This window comes from Phycodurus eques, chromosome 18 (assembly GCF_024500275.1).
Source record: "Phycodurus eques isolate BA_2022a chromosome 18, UOR_Pequ_1.1, whole genome shotgun sequence".
NCBI lineage: Eukaryota > Metazoa > Chordata > Actinopteri > Syngnathiformes > Syngnathidae > Phycodurus > Phycodurus eques.
Genome location: NC_084542.1, coordinates 14989322 through 15007448, shown reverse-complemented (window position 1 = coordinate 15007448; position 18127 = coordinate 14989322). Strand labels below are relative to the sequence as shown.

General features: G+C 40.6%; 3 protein-coding genes across 6 annotated transcripts in view; 1 reads left to right on the top strand and 2 right to left on the bottom strand.

The window, feature by feature from the left end:
- The window catches only part of LOC133416688 (ectonucleoside triphosphate diphosphohydrolase 5-like), a 10500-nt gene extending 3482 nt beyond the window's left edge, over window positions 1-7018 (bottom strand). For both annotated transcript variants that reach the window (XM_061703699.1, XM_061703700.1), the window contains exons 1-9: window positions 6933-7018; window positions 4807-5018; window positions 3647-3726; window positions 3427-3570; window positions 2155-2230; window positions 2036-2071; window positions 1852-1940; window positions 626-711; window positions 364-416 (exon numbers count right to left, since the gene is read on the bottom strand). In XM_061703699.1, coding sequence (XP_061559683.1) covers window positions 364-416; window positions 626-711; window positions 1852-1940; window positions 2036-2071; window positions 2155-2230; window positions 3427-3570; window positions 3647-3726; window positions 4807-5011 — 769 coding nt within the window. In that variant the 5' untranslated portion in view covers window positions 5012-5018; window positions 6933-7018. The remainder of the gene's footprint in view (window positions 1-363; window positions 417-625; window positions 712-1851; window positions 1941-2035; window positions 2072-2154; window positions 2231-3426; window positions 3571-3646; window positions 3727-4806; window positions 5019-6932) is intronic.
- LOC133416685 (methylmalonate-semialdehyde/malonate-semialdehyde dehydrogenase [acylating], mitochondrial-like) lies at window positions 6760-16228 on the bottom strand. 2 transcript variants are annotated; one of them, XR_009770263.1, is made up of 13 exons: window positions 16044-16228; window positions 15727-15768; window positions 13459-13533; window positions 13020-13181; window positions 12869-12947; window positions 10259-10561; window positions 10060-10181; window positions 9679-9868; window positions 9433-9614; window positions 8529-8708; window positions 7493-7591; window positions 7179-7398; window positions 6760-7040 (listed from the first exon to the last, which is right to left on the bottom strand). XR_009770263.1 is itself a non-coding variant. In XM_061703693.1 (12 exons), the coding sequence occupies exons 1-12, from the start codon at window positions 16077-16079 to the stop codon at window positions 7294-7296; spliced, it is 1575 nt and encodes a 524-aa protein (XP_061559677.1). In that variant the 5' UTR covers window positions 16080-16228; the 3' UTR covers window positions 6760-7293. The 2 variants fall into 2 exon arrangements, 1 of the variants encoding a protein (XP_061559677.1); XM_061703693.1 differs by having other exon boundaries at window positions 6760-7398.
- On the top strand, window positions 13427-18127 carry LOC133416689 (sterile alpha motif domain-containing protein 15-like). Of its 2 annotated transcripts, none has more exons than XR_009770264.1 (2): window positions 13427-14087; window positions 17870-18127. XR_009770264.1 is itself a non-coding variant. In XM_061703701.1 (2 exons), the coding sequence occupies exons 1-2, from the start codon at window positions 16628-16630 to the stop codon at window positions 18041-18043; spliced, it is 261 nt and encodes an 86-aa protein (XP_061559685.1). In that variant the 5' UTR covers window positions 15838-16627; the 3' UTR covers window positions 18044-18127. The 2 variants fall into 2 exon arrangements, 1 of the variants encoding a protein (XP_061559685.1); XM_061703701.1 differs by lacking the exon at window positions 13427-14087 and adding an exon at window positions 15838-16714.

The window sequence follows — 18127 nt, the reverse complement described above, 5'->3', positions numbered from 1 at the left end:
TTCACAATAAAGCCCAAGATAATTGCACCAGCAACTGCCGAGGTCACTCAAGACGCTGTAGTACTATTAAAATGTTATACTAACAATATCATTGAGGATTGATTTGAGTCAATCGCCTTTTGTTTGTTCTTTGTTCTACTCGAGTAGAAAGTAATGGTGAGGAAGCGACACGAACGTTAGTGCATTCGCACAGAGCAGCATATTTCTTTGAAAAAAATAAATAAATAAAATACAGATCATACTTTGTTTTGAGCATGGATAACAGTGAATCTATGGTGCATATCATACACTGGTAGAAGGGAATTCCTGATTTTTTTTGACATTTGCTCATGCACATGTTGAAAATGAATAAATAGGCAGTACTATGAGCACGCAGCGTGGAGAGTCGCGCTGACATCAGTCCGTTGCCAAGGTAACTGCAGGACAACAAGGCGCGATTGTTAACAACAACAAGCAGGGTCACGATGAGCCAGGAAGAACGCATGACTCAACAAAAAAAATGATTCAATTGACATTTTCAAAGTGTTTGTGATCCAAATACTCGCCAGTGACATTTAGAACTGTCAATGTATTGTCACAGTCAAAACTATTGCATTGTTTTATGACTCATCATGGTGGTGTTTACCTGTGAGTGTACAATTCAAAGGAAGAGTTGAACACATCCACTGTGACGACATCGTCGTCCGGCGCCGCTTTCTCAACACTGCAGTCCTACGCACACGTCACAGTGCACAAGTTAACTTTAACAGAGGACATGCTTGTTTTAGTTATTTGCTTGTCGTGCATAATGTCATATGAGACGTCCGTTTAGTCAGTATCAAATTGCCTCTTCTTCTTTTTGTTTATTTTTTTATATTAGTTTACTGTTATGGTCTAAGTTTTTGCTTTTTGCCCAAAATTGTACATCTATTTTTTCAAACATTTTTCTTTTTTAATCTAATATTTAAAAAACATTTATTCTAACATATGTGCATTTTTCATATAATACTTTTTTTTTTCCTCTAGTATCTTTGCATTTTTGATCAGGTACTTCTGTATTTATAACTTTTTGGTATTTTGTCTTTTCCCTAAAATATTATATATATATATATCCAATGTTTTTTTAAATATATGTTTGGGCTGAGATTTCTTTTTTTTTGCCTAAAATGTTCCATCTATTTTCCTCAAATATTTGTAAATTAGGCATCTAATATTTTGGTATTTTCTTCTAATATCGTTTTTTATATAACAGTTTGGTATTTATTCGAGTATGTTTGTATTTTTCATCTAATAGTGCTGTATGTCTTCAAACATTTGCGTATTTTCTTCAAATATTTGTGTATTTTTCCTTAAATATTTTTTTCAAAATAATTTCGTCTAGTATTTTTCTTTTTTATCTAATCTACAATTTTTTACAGCATACATTTAAATGTTATATTGAATATTCTTTTTGAATTTGTGGTCAAATATTTACACGTGATTTTCTAATATTTCTTCTGAAAATATATCCTTCAATTCATTTTTATTTTAAAAGCTTTTTTGCATTTTTTTAAATCAGTCAAACAATTGTGTTCTTGTTTTTCAACCATTTGTGTATTTTTCCTCAAATATTTTTTGTGATTTTATTTTCCTATTTTTGTCATACTATTAATATTTGTTGTCTAGTATTTAGAAATATTTTTGGCAATATTTTGAGCGCTATTGCTTTGGACCTAACGGTTGGACATGTGCCGCTCACTCCCGTTAGCAAATCCCTGACAATTGAATACAGTTGAATTTCCAGCCGCGACTTCAAATTGTCAATTACTGTGCTTCAATCGAAACCCAGAAGACGCCCGTTGGGCCGACGCATTTGACAGACAGCTCGCTTACTGTGAGTTTGGGCAGGAAGGTAATCTGCGTGGATGCTCCCCCTAAATCCAAGATTCCTACCGTCTGCTTGTTGTGCGCGTGAAGGTGACCTGAAAACACGTTTGCTCCATTAGATGTTCTCTTCAAAGGACACACACGAGCCAAAAATATCAACTCCCAGCAGACAGGCTGCGGTAGAACGCACCTGACAGGAAGTTCACAGTTATCCATGCAAGGATTCCTACATTTGAAAACATTTGCGAAAAGATGTGACCAATCAATAAAAATGTCTTCACTTGAAATGAATGTTCACTGCGCCGTAACCTTCGCTTGTGCCGTCCATGATGCCCACGCTGTTATATGGCACCAAGAATGGCGAGTCGTCAAACACGCGCTGAACCTTGAGGAGGAGGAGGAAGAAGAAGGGGGGGGGGGGGGGGGGGGGGGAGTCCTGATTGCAATGTTATCCGGCGTATTGGCAGCTCATCCACCAGTGGGATTCATTCATTCCCAGTGAGGGGGAGGATTAATAAAGCATCTTTCCAGGCTGCCCCCGAGGCCGCCCATTACTATTCATGGCCTGCTCACGTGACTCTGACAACACCTGCAAGCCACTCTTTGCTCACTTCGCACGCCGAACGTGTCCAAATCACGAGCTCAGTCGTCCAACTGAAATCGGAAGCAGCTCATCTACACTCACTGGTTTATTTGTGCTTTTTTTTTTTCAAACTCTTTGTGTATTTAGCTATTTTTTTTCACTCATTAGTTTTGTTTAATATGTGTGCATTTTCAACTATTTGTGTATATTACTAATATGTTCACATTTTTGTCATATTTTTGCATGTGTTCTGATATTTTTTGCCAATATTTTTTCAAAGACATTTGTTTTGAAATTGTTTTCATTTTATTTTGCCTCCTTCCATATTTTTTTTCTGCGATTTTGGATTTTTCCCTCCATCTGTTACTTTTGTATTTTCTTAAAATATGTGTATTTTGATCTAGTATTTTTTTCTGTTTTGTAATTTTTCTCCATATAAAATGTTATTGCCATATAACATTTGTTTTATTTTGTCCAATATTAATGTTTCATCCATTATTTTGGGTGTACATTTTTGTCATATCTATTTTTTTGTTCTTTTACCCCTTAAAACTTTACATTTTTTGTCAAATATTTTTGTATTTTCTTCTAGCATTGAGATTTCTATAATGTGTTTTTGTCAAAATAGTCTTGTTTTTCTACTATTTTTGACAATTATCTTTTTCCATTTTTGCTCATGTTTGTGTATTTGTCACTGCTGTACCTGCTTCTCCAATTTTAAATGTTTGACATATTAATTCAAGTTGATTTGTTTGCCTCTATATGGCGACCAGTTCGAGGTGTAATTAACCTGTTTGCCCAAAGTCAGCTGGGATATGCTCCAGCTCACCTGTGACGCTCGTAAGGCTAAGAGGTGCAGAAAGTGGATGGAAACTGCTTATTAACAAAACAAAACAAATTTAAAAAAATCAATGAATTACTAAGTTCCCCATGAGGTAGCACAACCACTCCAAAAAAGGATGGTTAGTGGGAGCTTTGCTAGTGGATGTCGACATCACCTGACGTAGGAGAGCTTGGGCTTTGTCGGCAGACATCAATCGAAGTCCGGCCGTGGCTCTCAGCAGCACCGGAGCGCTTTCCCACCGCTGACGCGGGACCGCGCTCTCGGCCACCTTCAGCAGCGTCCTCACGGACTGCGCGGCCTTCACAAACCACACACACTCACGACCCAAACCGGGCAAGAACGCTCAGGAATTTCGCATCCGACCGTCCACTCACCGTCTCAGGAGAGTGGATGTGCGCCGACAGACCAGGCCTCAGCGAGTGGAACGTCTCATTGTCCAACACGGGGAGCGCATCTAAGACAAACAACATATACGTCAGTAGAAGAGCAAGTCTACGGCAAAGAAGAATGTCAGACGCATACTGTATGTGACGATGCTACGAAACAGTGCAGAAGGCAGCCCTGCTAACAGGGAGATTTTTTCATTGTATATTTATTAAAAAAAATAATTATTTTTTTTTTATTTATCTATAGTATTTTAGAATATCAATGTATTTTTCATGTCGTGGTTTGTATTTTTATGTATTTTTGTATTTGTTTGGACTATTTTGTTTAGTTACCTCTAACATTTGTGTATTTGTATAGATTTTGTACCTTTTACTAGATTTTTCTATTTTCTGTCTAATCGTTTGGTTTTTTTTCAATGTTGTATTTTTTAAATATTTAGTTTTTTAAATTTTTTATAATTTCCAATATTTTTGGTTTTCTGAAAATGTTTTATTGTCTGTTGAATTCCCCCCCCCATTTTTGTAGTTTTACTAATATCTTTTGTATTTTCTTCTAATACACTGTTTGGAGTTTTTGTATCTCTTCCACATTTTTGTCCAATCCAAACATTTTTTTTTAACATTTATATACATATTTTTATTTTCTTTTCAAATACCTAAATATTTTTCATCTGATATTTTTGTCATGTTATTGTAGTATTTTCTTCAAATACTTGTGTATGTTTAACACAATAATTTTCTATTTTGGTCGTAGTATTTTTGCGTTTTTCCAAATATCTGCGTGCAGTTTATCTAATTTGGTATTTTGGTCGTAATATTTGTGAGGTTTTTTTTGTATATTTATCCTTTTTTATATTTAGGGTGCATTCGGTGCATGTGCAGTGATGCACTTGTCGGCGGAAGCTGCTTGCGTGTGAATGCTAAGAGGTTATATGTTTTTCAAATATCTGTGTACTTTTCATCAAATGCTTGTATTTTTGTCACAGTATTTAATTGGTTTCCCAAATAACCGTATATGTCATCATATTTTTAAATTATATTTGTATTTTCTTGAATAATTTGATTATTTTTCATCTAATAGTTGCGTGTGTTAAAATGCGGATTTTAGAATTGGGCGCCTTCACAGAGGTGATAAGCTGTTCGAGGACCTGCGTGGGCGTGAACGAAGGCGTAGACGTGGATCCGCGTCCCCGTACTGCCGGCGTCAAACATCACAGCGTAGGAGACGCGGCTACGGTCGGCCGGTCGGGGTAGGACGGCAGACAGCGGGACGCCGCCGCAGACGTCCGTCCCCTCTGCGAGCCGAGCCCCGACGGCGACCACCAATTCGACCAGCAGCGGGAGCAGCTTCATCTTCACTCTGAGGGACGAGGACCAGAAGTGGGTAGTAACATTTCATTTTGGAAATCCGTTACAATTTGCCTAACTTTATGGATAAGTTGTACTTGTCAGAGTACTTTTAATGAGGACAGTCTAAAACGCTTTAACGTAAGCGTAAGTAAGCGAAATCATAAAAATGATTACCCCAGTATCGTGGCTTTTGTGCCCCTTAAACCTTTTTCTCATTAAGCAATTTTAAGCTTTTTCTATATAGTGAGTGCCTACGGAGAGGAAAAGGCTTAATGTGCACAGAATCTGTAACATTGGGATTATCTTTCTGATATTTTCAGTGGTTTAAATGGGCAGAATACATTTTGGTGACGATCGATCGCAGTTTTGGGACATTAGGCGACGTTAAGCTTTTTCACATTAAGCCTTTTAGACTGCCCCATTTCAATGCAACAACTTCAGCATTTGGCAAAACAGGTCGAAGCAATTGTTTCCTGTTCATGTCTCCGGATTGACCCTGGTACTGATCATTTATATATCCACTTGTTCATTTGGGGAAAATAACTGATTCTAACCAGAAAGAAATATAAAAATAGTTTTTAATAGGATCTAAAATGAAAGACAATGTCTTAATTGACCCTGGGACCAATCATTTTGTATTTCCTCTCATTCCTATGGGGAAACAAAATATTTTAAATAGGAGGGATAAAACATGTATATTGGAATAATAAGGCAAAGGGTACGCTGAACAAATTAGTGGGTAAAGGCTGCTTAATACTATATTGAAATTGGTAGAGTAAATAAGTAAAAGTAAATTGATTTAGCTGGTAACGCTCATCAGTCAGCTTTTATTTATCTACAAACACGGCATTAGTTCAACCTAGTTCCACACACTACATTTATGTCCTCCAATTAAGCAACAAAGAAGGGAAACGTATCTCCTATTTCAACAGTCGACTATGTTCTTTTTCCAGCTTTTCGTTAGCCAGTGTCATTACGCGACATGCGAGCTCACGAAAACACGTCAAACCAAACCAAAGATTATAAATCACCACAAAAACGAACTCTGTCGAATATCCTCAACCGTTTCGAAACATGTCAAAAGAAAAAAAAAACTGTGATTAAGTAAAAATGTAAGAGGAGAAACACGTCTGGGTCTCACCATCACGTTTATCTGACGGCTATCGGCTAGCATAGCTGTGACGTCAACTTCCCTCGACGTACATCGTCATGTAAATTCACAAAAACTACTTCATGTACAAAAAACAACAACAACCTTCATCATAATGACAAAGCTGTCATTAAAAAAAAAAAAAACCTTAACCATCGTTTAAAAACTACAATCTTGGCTTGAAACCATTATTTTCAAAAACGTTTCAAGCTTCAAATGCCAACGTGAAACCTTGACTATGGCTTTAATCCTTACTTTGAAACTCTAAATGTTCAATGAAACCCTACTTTGCAACCTTAACTCTTGCTTAATTGATACTTGTCTTAGTCCCGTTGAATAAAATGCAACGTGTTTTACATTTGTGCTACATATTGTAACAGGGCAGCACGGTGTACAAGTGGATAGCACATCTGCCTCACAGTTTGGAGGTTTTGGGTTCGAATCACCTGCCATTCTAATCATTTTGTAATCACAATCTAATGTCAATAACCTGTCTTTAACGGAAAATTAACTAATGAAGACGGGGCAATGTCAGCACAGATTAGCGTTTGGCTGTTGAATGAAGGCTTTCCAAGCAGAAACAGACAACACATCAATAATAACAAGTGTACCGCTGCAATTTATTGCCATTGAACCTCAACCTGACAAAGAGCAGGCAGCGTTGGGCCTTATACAGGGTATACAAAGTATGCATTGGGCCTTATACAGGGTATACAAAGTATCACAGATGAAGGTATGTTATCACATTTCGCTCGGGAAAACAAGTACACTTACAGTACATACAGAGCATTTGGTGCACGTGCAGCGAAGCACTCGTCGGCGGAAGACGTCTCGTCTGACTGCTCAGAGGTTAATCTCGATCTTTTTGATCGCTCCTGCGGGCTTAAAAGGAACGAAAGCAAACAGATCACGAAAAGGATTAAACTCGTCGCACAGGATCGATGAGGACCGACAACACTTTGTCTGTTGGAGGCGCGTGGATGACGACTTGTTCATTTACCAGCCCTTTAATAAACCTACCTATTAAATCAGTTTTCTACATAAAAAAAAAAAAAAATAGCAGCCTTCCTCCATTCCCCCGTCATGTTGTTTTTTTAAGGCACACGTCAAAGTCAATGAAGGCGTCGCTGGATGTTTAGCGTCCCATGGTCGGCATGGTGACAGCCGGGCTCGTGACGGTGGCGTCCTCGGCTTTCCACTGCGACGTCACGGTCTTGATCTGCGTGTAGAACTGGATGCCCTACGTGAAGAAACAAAAAAACGCACAACAACACGGTTTGTGTCGATCAACCTACTTTTTGATAGTGAACGTGCCATTTTGAAGCTTTTCCGACCTGTTTGCCGTAGAAGTTGGTGTCTCCCCTGAAGGAGCCCCGGGAGCCGGTGAAGGAGAACATGGGCAAGGGGACGGGAATGGGAACGTTCACGCCAATCTGCAGAAAACCACAAAAGGTTGGCACCAAATCAGTCATGCAGACAAAGTTGATCGGCCTCAAGCTTTTTAAACACCTAAATGCTGTGGTAAATTATTCAGCTATATAATTATAAATAGGATTATTGGTATGTAAGTACATCTTGTCCTATTTTATTTCATTTAACAATCACATATGGAGAAAAAACCTTAAATATAAAATACCATAATAAAAACTATTTTTAAAATTGATTTTCTTACTTATTTTACTTGACGTATATTGTTAATATTTGCGATTTTTAATTGCCCATTTATGTAAAAAGAATTTTTTTTTTTAAAGATTTATCCATTTTTAATTAATACATTAAAAAAGACAATTTAAATATTTTTATCATTTTAAAATTTATTTCAAAATGTTTAGGTGGATTATTTTCTCAAATGTATTTATATTACTATTAAATTTACTTTAGGTTCATTGTTAATATGTATTAGTTTAACCATCAGTTAAAACAATAAAAACAGTTATTTTCCATTATAACATGTAAGAAAAGAGGAAACAAACAAATTATGCATTTACAAAATGGAAACAGTAAAATGTACAAAAAGTTCATAATTCCAGGTGGTTTGTTTTCTGAAATAATTGACCAATTGTATATTAGCTAAAAAAATTAAAAAAAAAAGTAACATTTATTAAAAGAAAACAACAAAAAAAAACAATGAAATCATTTTTTTGGTTTGGTTTATTTTACTTAATGTATACTGTAATATAGATGAATTATTATTATTATTATTTGAAAGAGTAAAGGAAAAAGTCAATTGAAATGCACAATAAAAGCTTACCCTCAATTAGCACCTGGTGCTCACGGCAACTGGGTAATAAATGTCCCTGCCCTTATGAGCGCATCTCAATGTCCTACATACTACCACAGACTCTCACGGCTGCTCAATGGCCATCTCACCTGGCCCACGTCCACCTCGTGCGTGTATTTGCGCGCCGTGGCGCCGTTGGAGGTGAAGATGGCCGTGCCGTTGCCGTAAGGGTTGTTGTTGATCAGGGCTATGGCCTCGTCCAGGTCGTCAGCCTCCAGGACCACCAACACCGGCCCGAAAATCTCCTCCTTGTAGCATGTCATGTCCGGCTGGAGACGTCATTACACATAATAAATATGAACTCTTCGCCTCCAGCTGCTTGAAAGTTCAAACTTTTTACACTTGGGTGAAAGCGTAAAGAAGTATTTTATCGGCTCCCTCGGGATATGAGCTCAGCGGGGGACACAAGACTTAACAGCTGTGGCAACTCGCTACAGTGCGGCAGAACATTCTTTTATTATAGACTCGGATGGTGTCTGTGAATAAATACCCTACCCGCAGGAAAAAACAAGCAACCGTTCAAGTGTTAGGATGGTTTTCTTCGTAATGATGCGATTTGTGCAAATATGTCTATAGTCACCCTACATTTCATTTTAGCAAAGTATAAAAATTGCTTCTATGTCAGGGGTAGGAAAAGTATAGCCCCTGAGCCCTTACAATTACATATATTATCGAGTCCTGTAATATGTTTAATTCATTTAAGGTTCGTTTCTTAAAAATGTATTTAGCCACTATATATTTAATTGTCATTCATTTATCTCATTAAATAATTGGTTGATAATTTGTATATAATAAAACAAATAAATAGTACTTGTTTCACCAAATACATGGTAAATTAATTCATGAATACTTTGATCAAATAATTGTTAAATTACTTCTTATACTTCAATTCTTAATAGTGAATATTTTATTATCAAAAGCGTTTCACATCATCCATCATACAACTTCCTGTCAAAATGGACGCAAAGAAAGAGGTTGTGATGGTTGCCTCACCGTTACGTTGCCCAAGATGGTGGGTCCCACAAAGTTGCCGTTCTCGTACGCTTTGACGTGGACGTTCCTGCCGTCCAGCAGCAACTTGGCGCCCTCGCTGACGCCGCTCTGGATCAGAGACTCCACGCGGGCCTTCGCCTCGGGTGAGATGAGCGGGCCCACGTCGGCGCCCGGCTGATCGCCTTGACATTGTTCGTCGTGAATCAACAATTCATCGGTAACGCTAAGCGAGGGCGATGAGTTTACCTGCATTGACGCGGAGCGATTTGGAGCGCTCCACCAGCTCCGGGAGCCACTCGCGAGACTCGCCCACAAAGATGGCGGTGGAGAGAGCCATGCAGCGCTGGCCGGCCGCTCCGAAAGCCGCGCCCACCAGCTGGTTGATGGTGTTCTCCTTGTTGGCGTCGGGCATTACCACGCCGTGGTTTTTGGCGCCCTGCGTAGATGACAACATAGTAAACGCTGTAATGTGCTTTCAGAATTTCTTTCAGGTGTGATTTACAGTGTATATATTTTATAAATATAATAACAAGGAATCATCAAATACAAGAAAACTTTAAATAAAATGAAAAACAAATGGTCGCATTTCAAGTTTAAATTTTGGCATTTAGGCTACGGCGTACGTACCATGTTGGACTGCACCCTCTTCCCGTTCTTGGAGCCTCTCTCGTAGATGTATTCTCCCGCCTGGTTGGACCCCACGAAGCTGATGGCTTTGATGGCGGGGTGGTCGCAGATGAAGTTGACGGCTGCGTTAAAACCACACACAAAGGTTTGAAGTCCTCCTTCGAATAGACGCCGCGCCCGGATTATTTAGGGGACTGGCCTGCGTGCTGCCCGTGGATGATGTTGAGCGTGCCGTCGGGCGCGCCGGCGTCCTGCAGCATCTTGGCCAGCAGCACGGTGCATCCGGGCACGCGCTCCGACGGCTTCATCAGGTAAGTGTTGCCGCACACCATGCCGATGGGGAACATCCACAGCGGGATCATGGCGGGGAAGTTGAAGGGGGCGATGCCGGCGCACACGCCGATGGGCAGGCGGTAGGTGTACGTGTCCATGTCCTTGGTAATGGACGGAAGCGTCTCGCCCAGCATCAGCGATGTGATGCTGCAGGCGTGCTCCACCACCTCTGCCAAGGGACAGCAACAAACTCACGTCATGCTTAAAACAGACAACAGACGGCCGCCGAGGTTTAAACACTGACAAACAGTTGGCACCATTTCCGTACTTTTCCTCTATTTTGTGGTTAAGCTCCTATTATGGCTGGGTGGAAGATGGGCGGAGCAAAACAAAAACAATTCAAATAACTCATCTAAGTCAACTTCAAAAATAGTTCGACACATAACTTCTGCCTCGAAGTTCCGCCGGGACAAAATAAAAAGTTCCACCCGGAACCATGTTTCCCCGTTTCACACGGACATCTACTGCAGACAGATGCAGTGTTGGGCCAATGATAAACTTTGCCAAAAACCACAAAGGAGTGTCTGGAAGTGATTTTTAGCACACGCTTAGATGTGTAATGTAAATATAAAATGATAAGTATGAGTGCACTAAATGGTAGTTATCGTTTTTTTTTTTACCTGAAATCGTAATCGCTAGCGTGGTAATGCTAATCGCAATTGCTAACCGTTAAGCATTGAGCTATCTCAAATTCTGTTCAACAATTTTATACCATACTCTCTCCACCAACATATGCAGTTTAAGGATTGAAGTCCATCCCTAATAAATGAGGATACAATGCATGTTAGTCGTAAAATAGATATGCATAGTTTATTAACAGTCGGGGGACTCATTATTTGATTATTCAATCAATAGACAATAGGCGAATCGATTCTAAAAACATTGTATAGTGACAGCCCTAGATCCTACAGTACGCCAATATGACCCCAACTGATGCAGCAATTCAAACTGAATTCTTTCATAAACTAAACTGATTATTTTTATACATTTTGTTGCACAATTTTGTAGATATTCTCTCTTTTTTTAATTTAACAGCCACATCAAAGGCATGTTGTCTGCCTTTTTCATTTTTGAGTATCTTGATTAGGTGTTCAATGTCAAAAATTTGGATATGCGCATTTGACTTTATAACAAGTTGGCCGAGTCATCCTGCGTTCCATTTAGCGTCCTAGCTAGCCACATTAGCTGAAGCCACGTTTCACAGCGGACGAGCTTGCGATTACATTCAGCGGCGGATTTCTGTTCCCGTCATCAGAAAAAAAAGAGCGAGACAGAGAGAGGGAGAGCAAAATTGTGTTTTTATCGCGGCCCATTAACCGGCCAGCAGCGATCAATCCAGAGACGACGCACATAAAAAGCTCACTGGGACGCTTCGGAAGCCTTGCGCCGCAATCCACTGTGCAGTTGCCTTTACTGGAAACACACACATGAACACCGGAAAGTCAAGAAAAAAACACCCCGGGGGAACTTTTAAATTGATCAATAACATTTCATTTCCACCACTTTTATTTTGCCATTTTGGGTATTTTGTCAATATGCAAACTGTCATTTGACAGTTTGCCCCCCCAAGTTTGATAATCGTCGATTGCCATCTGTTGGTTTGGCATGCACCTTTGCCAGCCTTTTTATTGTTTCTAATAACTATGTATAAATTGTGATATTAGAGATGAATTTAACTGAGTCCTTGAATTGCCCATGTTTTAAATGAGACTATCTTTTTTAGGCTTCTAATTTTGCGAGATGTGAGATTTTAATTTTTTTTATTGCCTTGTTTCTTTAACTAATACATTACTATAATACATTATTGTTCATTTATATATTGAAACGTGACACATTTCACATTTGCCGCTCTTCATGCGCCTTTTCTGCAAATTACTTCCTTCGGGCTTCTGATTGGGTGGAATGGCCACAGGTTAATGTTTATCACATTTTCAGTTTCTATTTAGTTGTATAATCGATTCAAGTATGATATATGCACAATGAACTCCACTTCACTAATATTCCTTTTATCCTCGATTCACCCTTTCTGCAAATGACTTGCTTTGGGCTTCTGATTGGCTAGAACGACGTTACTATTTTACAGGTTGCCATTTTGTTTCTGTTTTTTTTTTTTCACCATTTATTCAAGTAGGACATATTCACAAGACCCTATTTGACTATTTTGACAGTATAGCAATAATAACTTAAACTTATATAGCGCTTCTCAAAACAATCCAAGATGCTTTTCGCAAATCAGAAATCAATAAACAATAGTCTCCTTTTCAGAAAACGACTTTCTTCAAGTTTCTGATTATTTTGAATGGCCTATCGAGCTTTGGCATGAACCTCACGAGGAGTTTCCATGAGGACAGACGTGTTGCTGATGTTTTTTTTTTGGTTTTGTTTTTACCCAGAAAAAAATTTTTTTTTGTTGTTGTTTTTTTTAATGTTTTTTGTAGAGGATTTTTAATGACAAACTCTCAAGACTTTTACTCACGCAGCCCTCGAAAAACGTCGCCTTCGGCATCTGCCAGAGTCTTGCCTTGTTCGAGCGTGATCATCTTGGCCAGCTCTTTCTACAATAAAATGTGTAAAAAAAGAAAAGGATAAGCACACATCCATACTTCCAGGTGTAAAACAGTTCTTACAATGTTGTCTTTGATGAGTTGTTGGTAGCGTAGGAAGATCTGCTGGCGGCTCAGGATGGACGTCTCCGACCAGGAGCGGAACGCGCGGGAGCAGGACTCCGCGGCCGCCAGCATCTCCGTCTGGGTGGCTTTGGGAACGCGGCCCACCACCTCATTAGTGGCCTGCGAGGGTGGCGGGGGGCAGAGACAGTCCGTTCAGACACGCTGACAGCGACCAATGCGGTGAAGTCGTTACTTCAGCTAATGCATTAACATTTACTGCAAAATGTATTTTCTGGTCCTTTACAACGTTGTAAATTGGACTAGCGTATTTACGAGCCATCATAAGCTTGCCAGAATGTTGCTGAGGCCTGGGACACCTCTTGTAGTACTTGTTTTATCTCCCCAAACTTCCTTTAATAGCAGAACAAAGCCAACGTATGAATCTATAAATACTCACAGGGTTGTGAATGTCGAGCCATTCCGACGTGTTGGACTCCACAAACTTTCCGTCGATGAACAGCTTGGTGGTGGGCTGCATAGGTCACACAAATACACAGTCACAGGAAGTACACGCTCAATGGATACTTTATTAGGCACCTTTATCTTTTTAAAGGCATTTTTTGTTTAAAATGGCCGTGGCACTTGTGTAGGTGAGCTCCGTTGGTGAATTTTATTTTAGCCAGCTTAGTCATCCATTTTCTGCTACCCCTCACGCTATCCAGCTGCCTTGTGTCAACCGTCGAGACCTTCAAGCTCCTGGGAATTAAAGTCTCTGAAGGACCTGAAGTGGGAGTTCAACATCAACTCCATCCTCAAAAAGGCCCAGCAGAGGATGCACGCCTGCCACGGGCAGCAGTTGAGGCAGTCCTACACAGCGGTCATCGAATCCCAGTCTGGTTTGGTGCTGCTACCAAAAAAGGACAAAACTCCGGCTGCAACGGACAATCAAAACTGCTGAAAAGCTTGTCGGTACCCCCCTACCCACCCTCGAGGACTTGCACGCTGCCAGAACTAAGACAAGAGCGTGCAAAATCCTCTCGGACCCTCCACATCCTGGTCACCAGCTCTTCCAGCTTCTTCCCTCAGGTAGGCGCTACCGATCAATGCAAACTAGAACTAGCAGACATTCCAACAGCTTCTTCCCTCTTGCCATTAACTTCTTCAACAGTAAACTTACAATTCCATTGCAACATGCTGCCAATTGGCCAATTATACATTACTGGTGCACTCACTCTAGTAGTCTCGCCACGCTGCATTATTTGCATATCTTGGGACTTGCTTGAAAAAAGAAGGATGAGAATTACACGTATGACTTACTCTCATCTCTGATAAAATGGAGGGATGGATGGATGGCTTTGTATTTTATTGACAAGTAATGCTGAACGAATGCTGTTCATTACCCCAAGATCAAAACAACCTAAGGATTGAAAGAGACTTGTACTCTTGTTCTGCTAAAAAAAAAAAATAGTACACTGGACGCTTCCATGTTAGCAAGCTATAGACCCATCTCAAATCTCCCTTTCATAGCCAAGATTGTTGAGAAAGTTATTTTTAAATCAACTCAGCAATTTCTTGAACTTAAATTTACTTTTTGACAAATTTCAATCAGGTTTCCGAACTCATCACAGTACAGAATCTGCTCTTATCAAAGTGCAAAATGATAAAAGATTGAATACTGACTCGGGAAAGGTGTCAATTCTGGTCTTGTTGGACCTCAGTGCGGCTTTTGATATGGTAGATCACAATATACTGCTGAACAGGTTGGAAACGTGGGTAGGACTAAATGGAACAGTCCTAAAATGGTTACCTGGAGGAAATGAGTTATTTTGTAACCATTGGAAGTGTTCAATCACATCGAATGGCAATTACCTATGGGGTCCCTCAAGGGTCAGTTCTTGGACCCCTCGTGTTCAGCCTGTGTATGCTACCCTTGGGTCAACTACATCAGAACTTTAATTTTGACTGTCATAGCTGTGCAGATGACACACAGTTACATCTAGCAGTGTCTCCAGATGACTACAGTTCAATTGAGGTGTTGTATCTAAAACAGATACATAACTGGAGGAGCCAAAATTTTCTTCAATTAAACCACAATAAAACTGAGATAATTGTTTTTGGCAATAACGAAAAGACGATTTCTGTTAGTAAAATACCTGGAGTCACTCTCTTTAAAAACTAAAGTCCAAGTCGGAAACCTTTTGAGTCCGACCTGACTTTCATCAATCATATCAAATCAATTACTAAAACTCTCTTCTACCATCTGAAGACTCGACTCCCTAAAAAGAGCATTAAACCGCTGCAGCTCATTCAGAATGCTGCAGCTCGGGTTCAGACCAGAACAAAAAGGTCAGAGCATACTACTCCAATTCTAAAATCTTTACAGTTTAGACCAGTTTAAAAACTTTTGTTTTCCCATGCTTTCTAGAGCATTTCCACTTTTAAATTATATTTCTTGCACTGTACGCTGTTTTAATTTTTTTTCCTTTTAATTGTTATTTTTCTCTTTGTTTTAAATGTTTATAAGCCGTTTTTCTCCCTCGTCTTTGTCTTGTGTATTTTTTAAAAAATGCTTTTAATCATGTAAAGCACATTGAGTTGCCTTGTGTATGAAATGCGCTATATAAATACATTTGCTTCGCTTTGTGACGTTGCCTCTGAACTCAGTGTGACGTTCACGTGTCGGGGAATTATAAAAGCGGCACAGTGCGGGAAGAACTCCTCTTACCACAGACGAGTAGCACATACGGCCCAGCTGCACGGCGGAAGTCTGGAAGGAATTAAAAGCACATTTATATTAACACTCCACTTGACTTTCTGGTTTACGGTAAGCAAATAAAAACGGGTTTCATGGAGCCACTTAAAACAAATTCAACAATCAACTTGAAAAACGGATTTATGCAAATGTGGATGAAATCTAGAACTGACTTAACCCGACCAAACAAGTGCCACGAGCAAACTGCAGCAGCAGTGCGTGCTAACAGCTAGCCACGTAGCTAGTTAGCTTCAACCCACTGGCCCATAAACGCGGTTTTTATGCTTTACCTTCTTCTTCAGCACGGAGCGGAGAATTTGTGCCATTGTGGAAAGTAATGTTACTCTTTTAGTCCTTCAAGCGACCCACCACAGAACGCCTATTTGCCGTCAGAACGTCCCCTGGCAAAAATACAGAAGGCGTGGGGGGCGGGCCTGGGAAGCTAATCGGCGATCTGTAAACCAATTGGAGCGCATAGGTAGAGGCCAAGTGTTAATCCATGTGATATGTGGATCGATTAAAAAAACCTCAGCAAGCGCAATCCTTGTTCGCTTCCTCGTTTAGGCGGGACGTTTAAACAGCGGACCAATCGGCTGATGGCATTCAACGGCCGTCCTAAATTCCCAGAAGGTGATTGGTTCCTGACACACCGACGCCTGAGTTGAACTTGTCTCTGGTTCAAACGTTTTGGGAACGTATGCGTAAAAAAAACATGTCAAAAGGTCCGTGCAACAACGTCAAACAAGTCCAGTGGGCATTTTGATTTTATAAAAGCGATTTTTTTAAAAACAACTTAAGCTCGGTTTGAGGCAAGCTAAGCGAAGAAAATCACGTTTGACTACCCGAGTGGTCAAGTGCCTGTTTCCATGGCAACATGGGTACACGCAACATGGAGTTCCTGCAGTGGAGTTGTGAGGATGTTGCGAGATGGATTGAGTCCATCGGATTTCCACAGTATAAAGTAGGTTGATATTGTAACGCGAGGTCGACACAACACGGGATTCAAACAATGGTGATGACAATCAATTGTTTTCTGTGGCAGCTGTGCTTCACCGAGAACTGTGTCACTGGCAGGAAGCTCATCTTTGTGGATTGCGCCCACATGCCAAGACTCGGAATCACAGATTTTAAACACATGCAGGTAGTCAAGGCTGCTCACAAGGCTTAAAATATACAAAACAAGGCTTTAAATACAAGACGAAAGGGATGTAAAGCGGCTGCGCTGCACGGATTACCCAATATATGCCATCTGCTAGTCCAAGGCTTGTTCTCCATGTCTGCCTTCATTTGAATGAATTAACAGTGTGCGCATTCAACGAGACGACAGACTCGCGCACGTTCATTGGCCGCTTAATTAGGTTACACTTACACAATGTATTACATTCACTTAGGCTTGATTCATCAATTACCCTTCTTGTAAAGGTGAATATGCTCACCAAAATATTCGGAACACCTCAGTGTGATGCAGTAAAACTACTCACGATTTGCAGCACTCGCTGTATAAAGTACAGCTTTACAGATGCCACATCTGTTGTGCTGTGTTTAAGGAAGTTTGTGTTTTGGGATGTTGCTGGTGTGGCTCTCGAAGGCGAGTCGGTGTCAAAACATTACCGACATGGCGGCATCGGTCACAGTAAAGGTCGTTTATTGGAGGTGCAGATTGTATAAATTTAGTCAATTAGGCGGCGGACGCTAGGTTACCATTATTATCAAGGTCGTGTCTATCAATGCACACAGCTCTTGTATTTTGGAGGTTGTTGTCAGCCCGTCGCCACAAATGCGAGGTAAACAAAAATAAAAAAGATGTTTTTCCCGCGTCTCTCGTGTCTTGAGATGACGGCTAAATTAGCTCAGCGCGTCTGCTCCAGTGTCTCAGCATCAAGGTGGAGGCAGATGTAAACAGATAATGAAGGACTATTTGCCTCAAGACGTTCACACACACACACACACACACACACACGCGCGCGCGCTCCTTCATCTTCCTCTCATAAGATGAAACTGCCTCAACTCTCAGGGAGACGAGAGCGCCAAACAACAAGTTAGACACTCCATCAAAGGACTCTGCCGTCGTCCTGTCTTAACCTTTACGTCACATCACCTGCTGTGCGCTCCGCAGGCCATCGCGGCGCGTGTGCGCGAGCTGCTGGGCATCGCCGAGGTCCTGTGGAGTCGCAGCGTCGCCGACCCGCCGCGGGACCTCGAGGGCCTCTTCCTGGAGATGAAGAGTCGCACGGGCGTGGAGACCGATCAGCTCACCCCTCAGCAGCTCCTGGAAGACATACGCCACTGACAAAGATGAAAGTCCACAGCCAGCTTGTGTTTATCGTGGCGGATATGTTCCACAGCCACGTGCGATCATAAAAAAATAAAATAA

Excerpts from the sequence above, each read along its gene's own strand:
- LOC133416685 (XM_061703693.1), bottom strand. The coding sequence starts at position 16,079 with ATGGCACAAATTCTCCGCTCCGTGCTGAAGAAGAAG. Across the intron at positions 9,615-9,678 it reads ATCGCTCCGCGTCAATGCAG|GCGATCAGCCGGGCGCCGAC; the intron begins GTAAACTCATCG and ends AACAATGTCAAG. Across the intron at positions 7,592-8,528 it reads ACGAGGTGGACGTGGGCCAG|ATTGGCGTGAACGTTCCCAT; the intron begins GTGAGATGGCCA and ends GGTTTTCTGCAG.
- LOC133416689 (XM_061703701.1), top strand. The coding sequence starts at position 16,628 with ATGGGTACACGCAACATGGAGTTCCTGCAGTGGAGTTGTGAGGATGTT. Across the intron at positions 16,715-17,869 it reads TCGGATTTCCACAGTATAAA|GCCATCGCGGCGCGTGTGCG; the intron begins GTAGGTTGATAT and ends TGCGCTCCGCAG.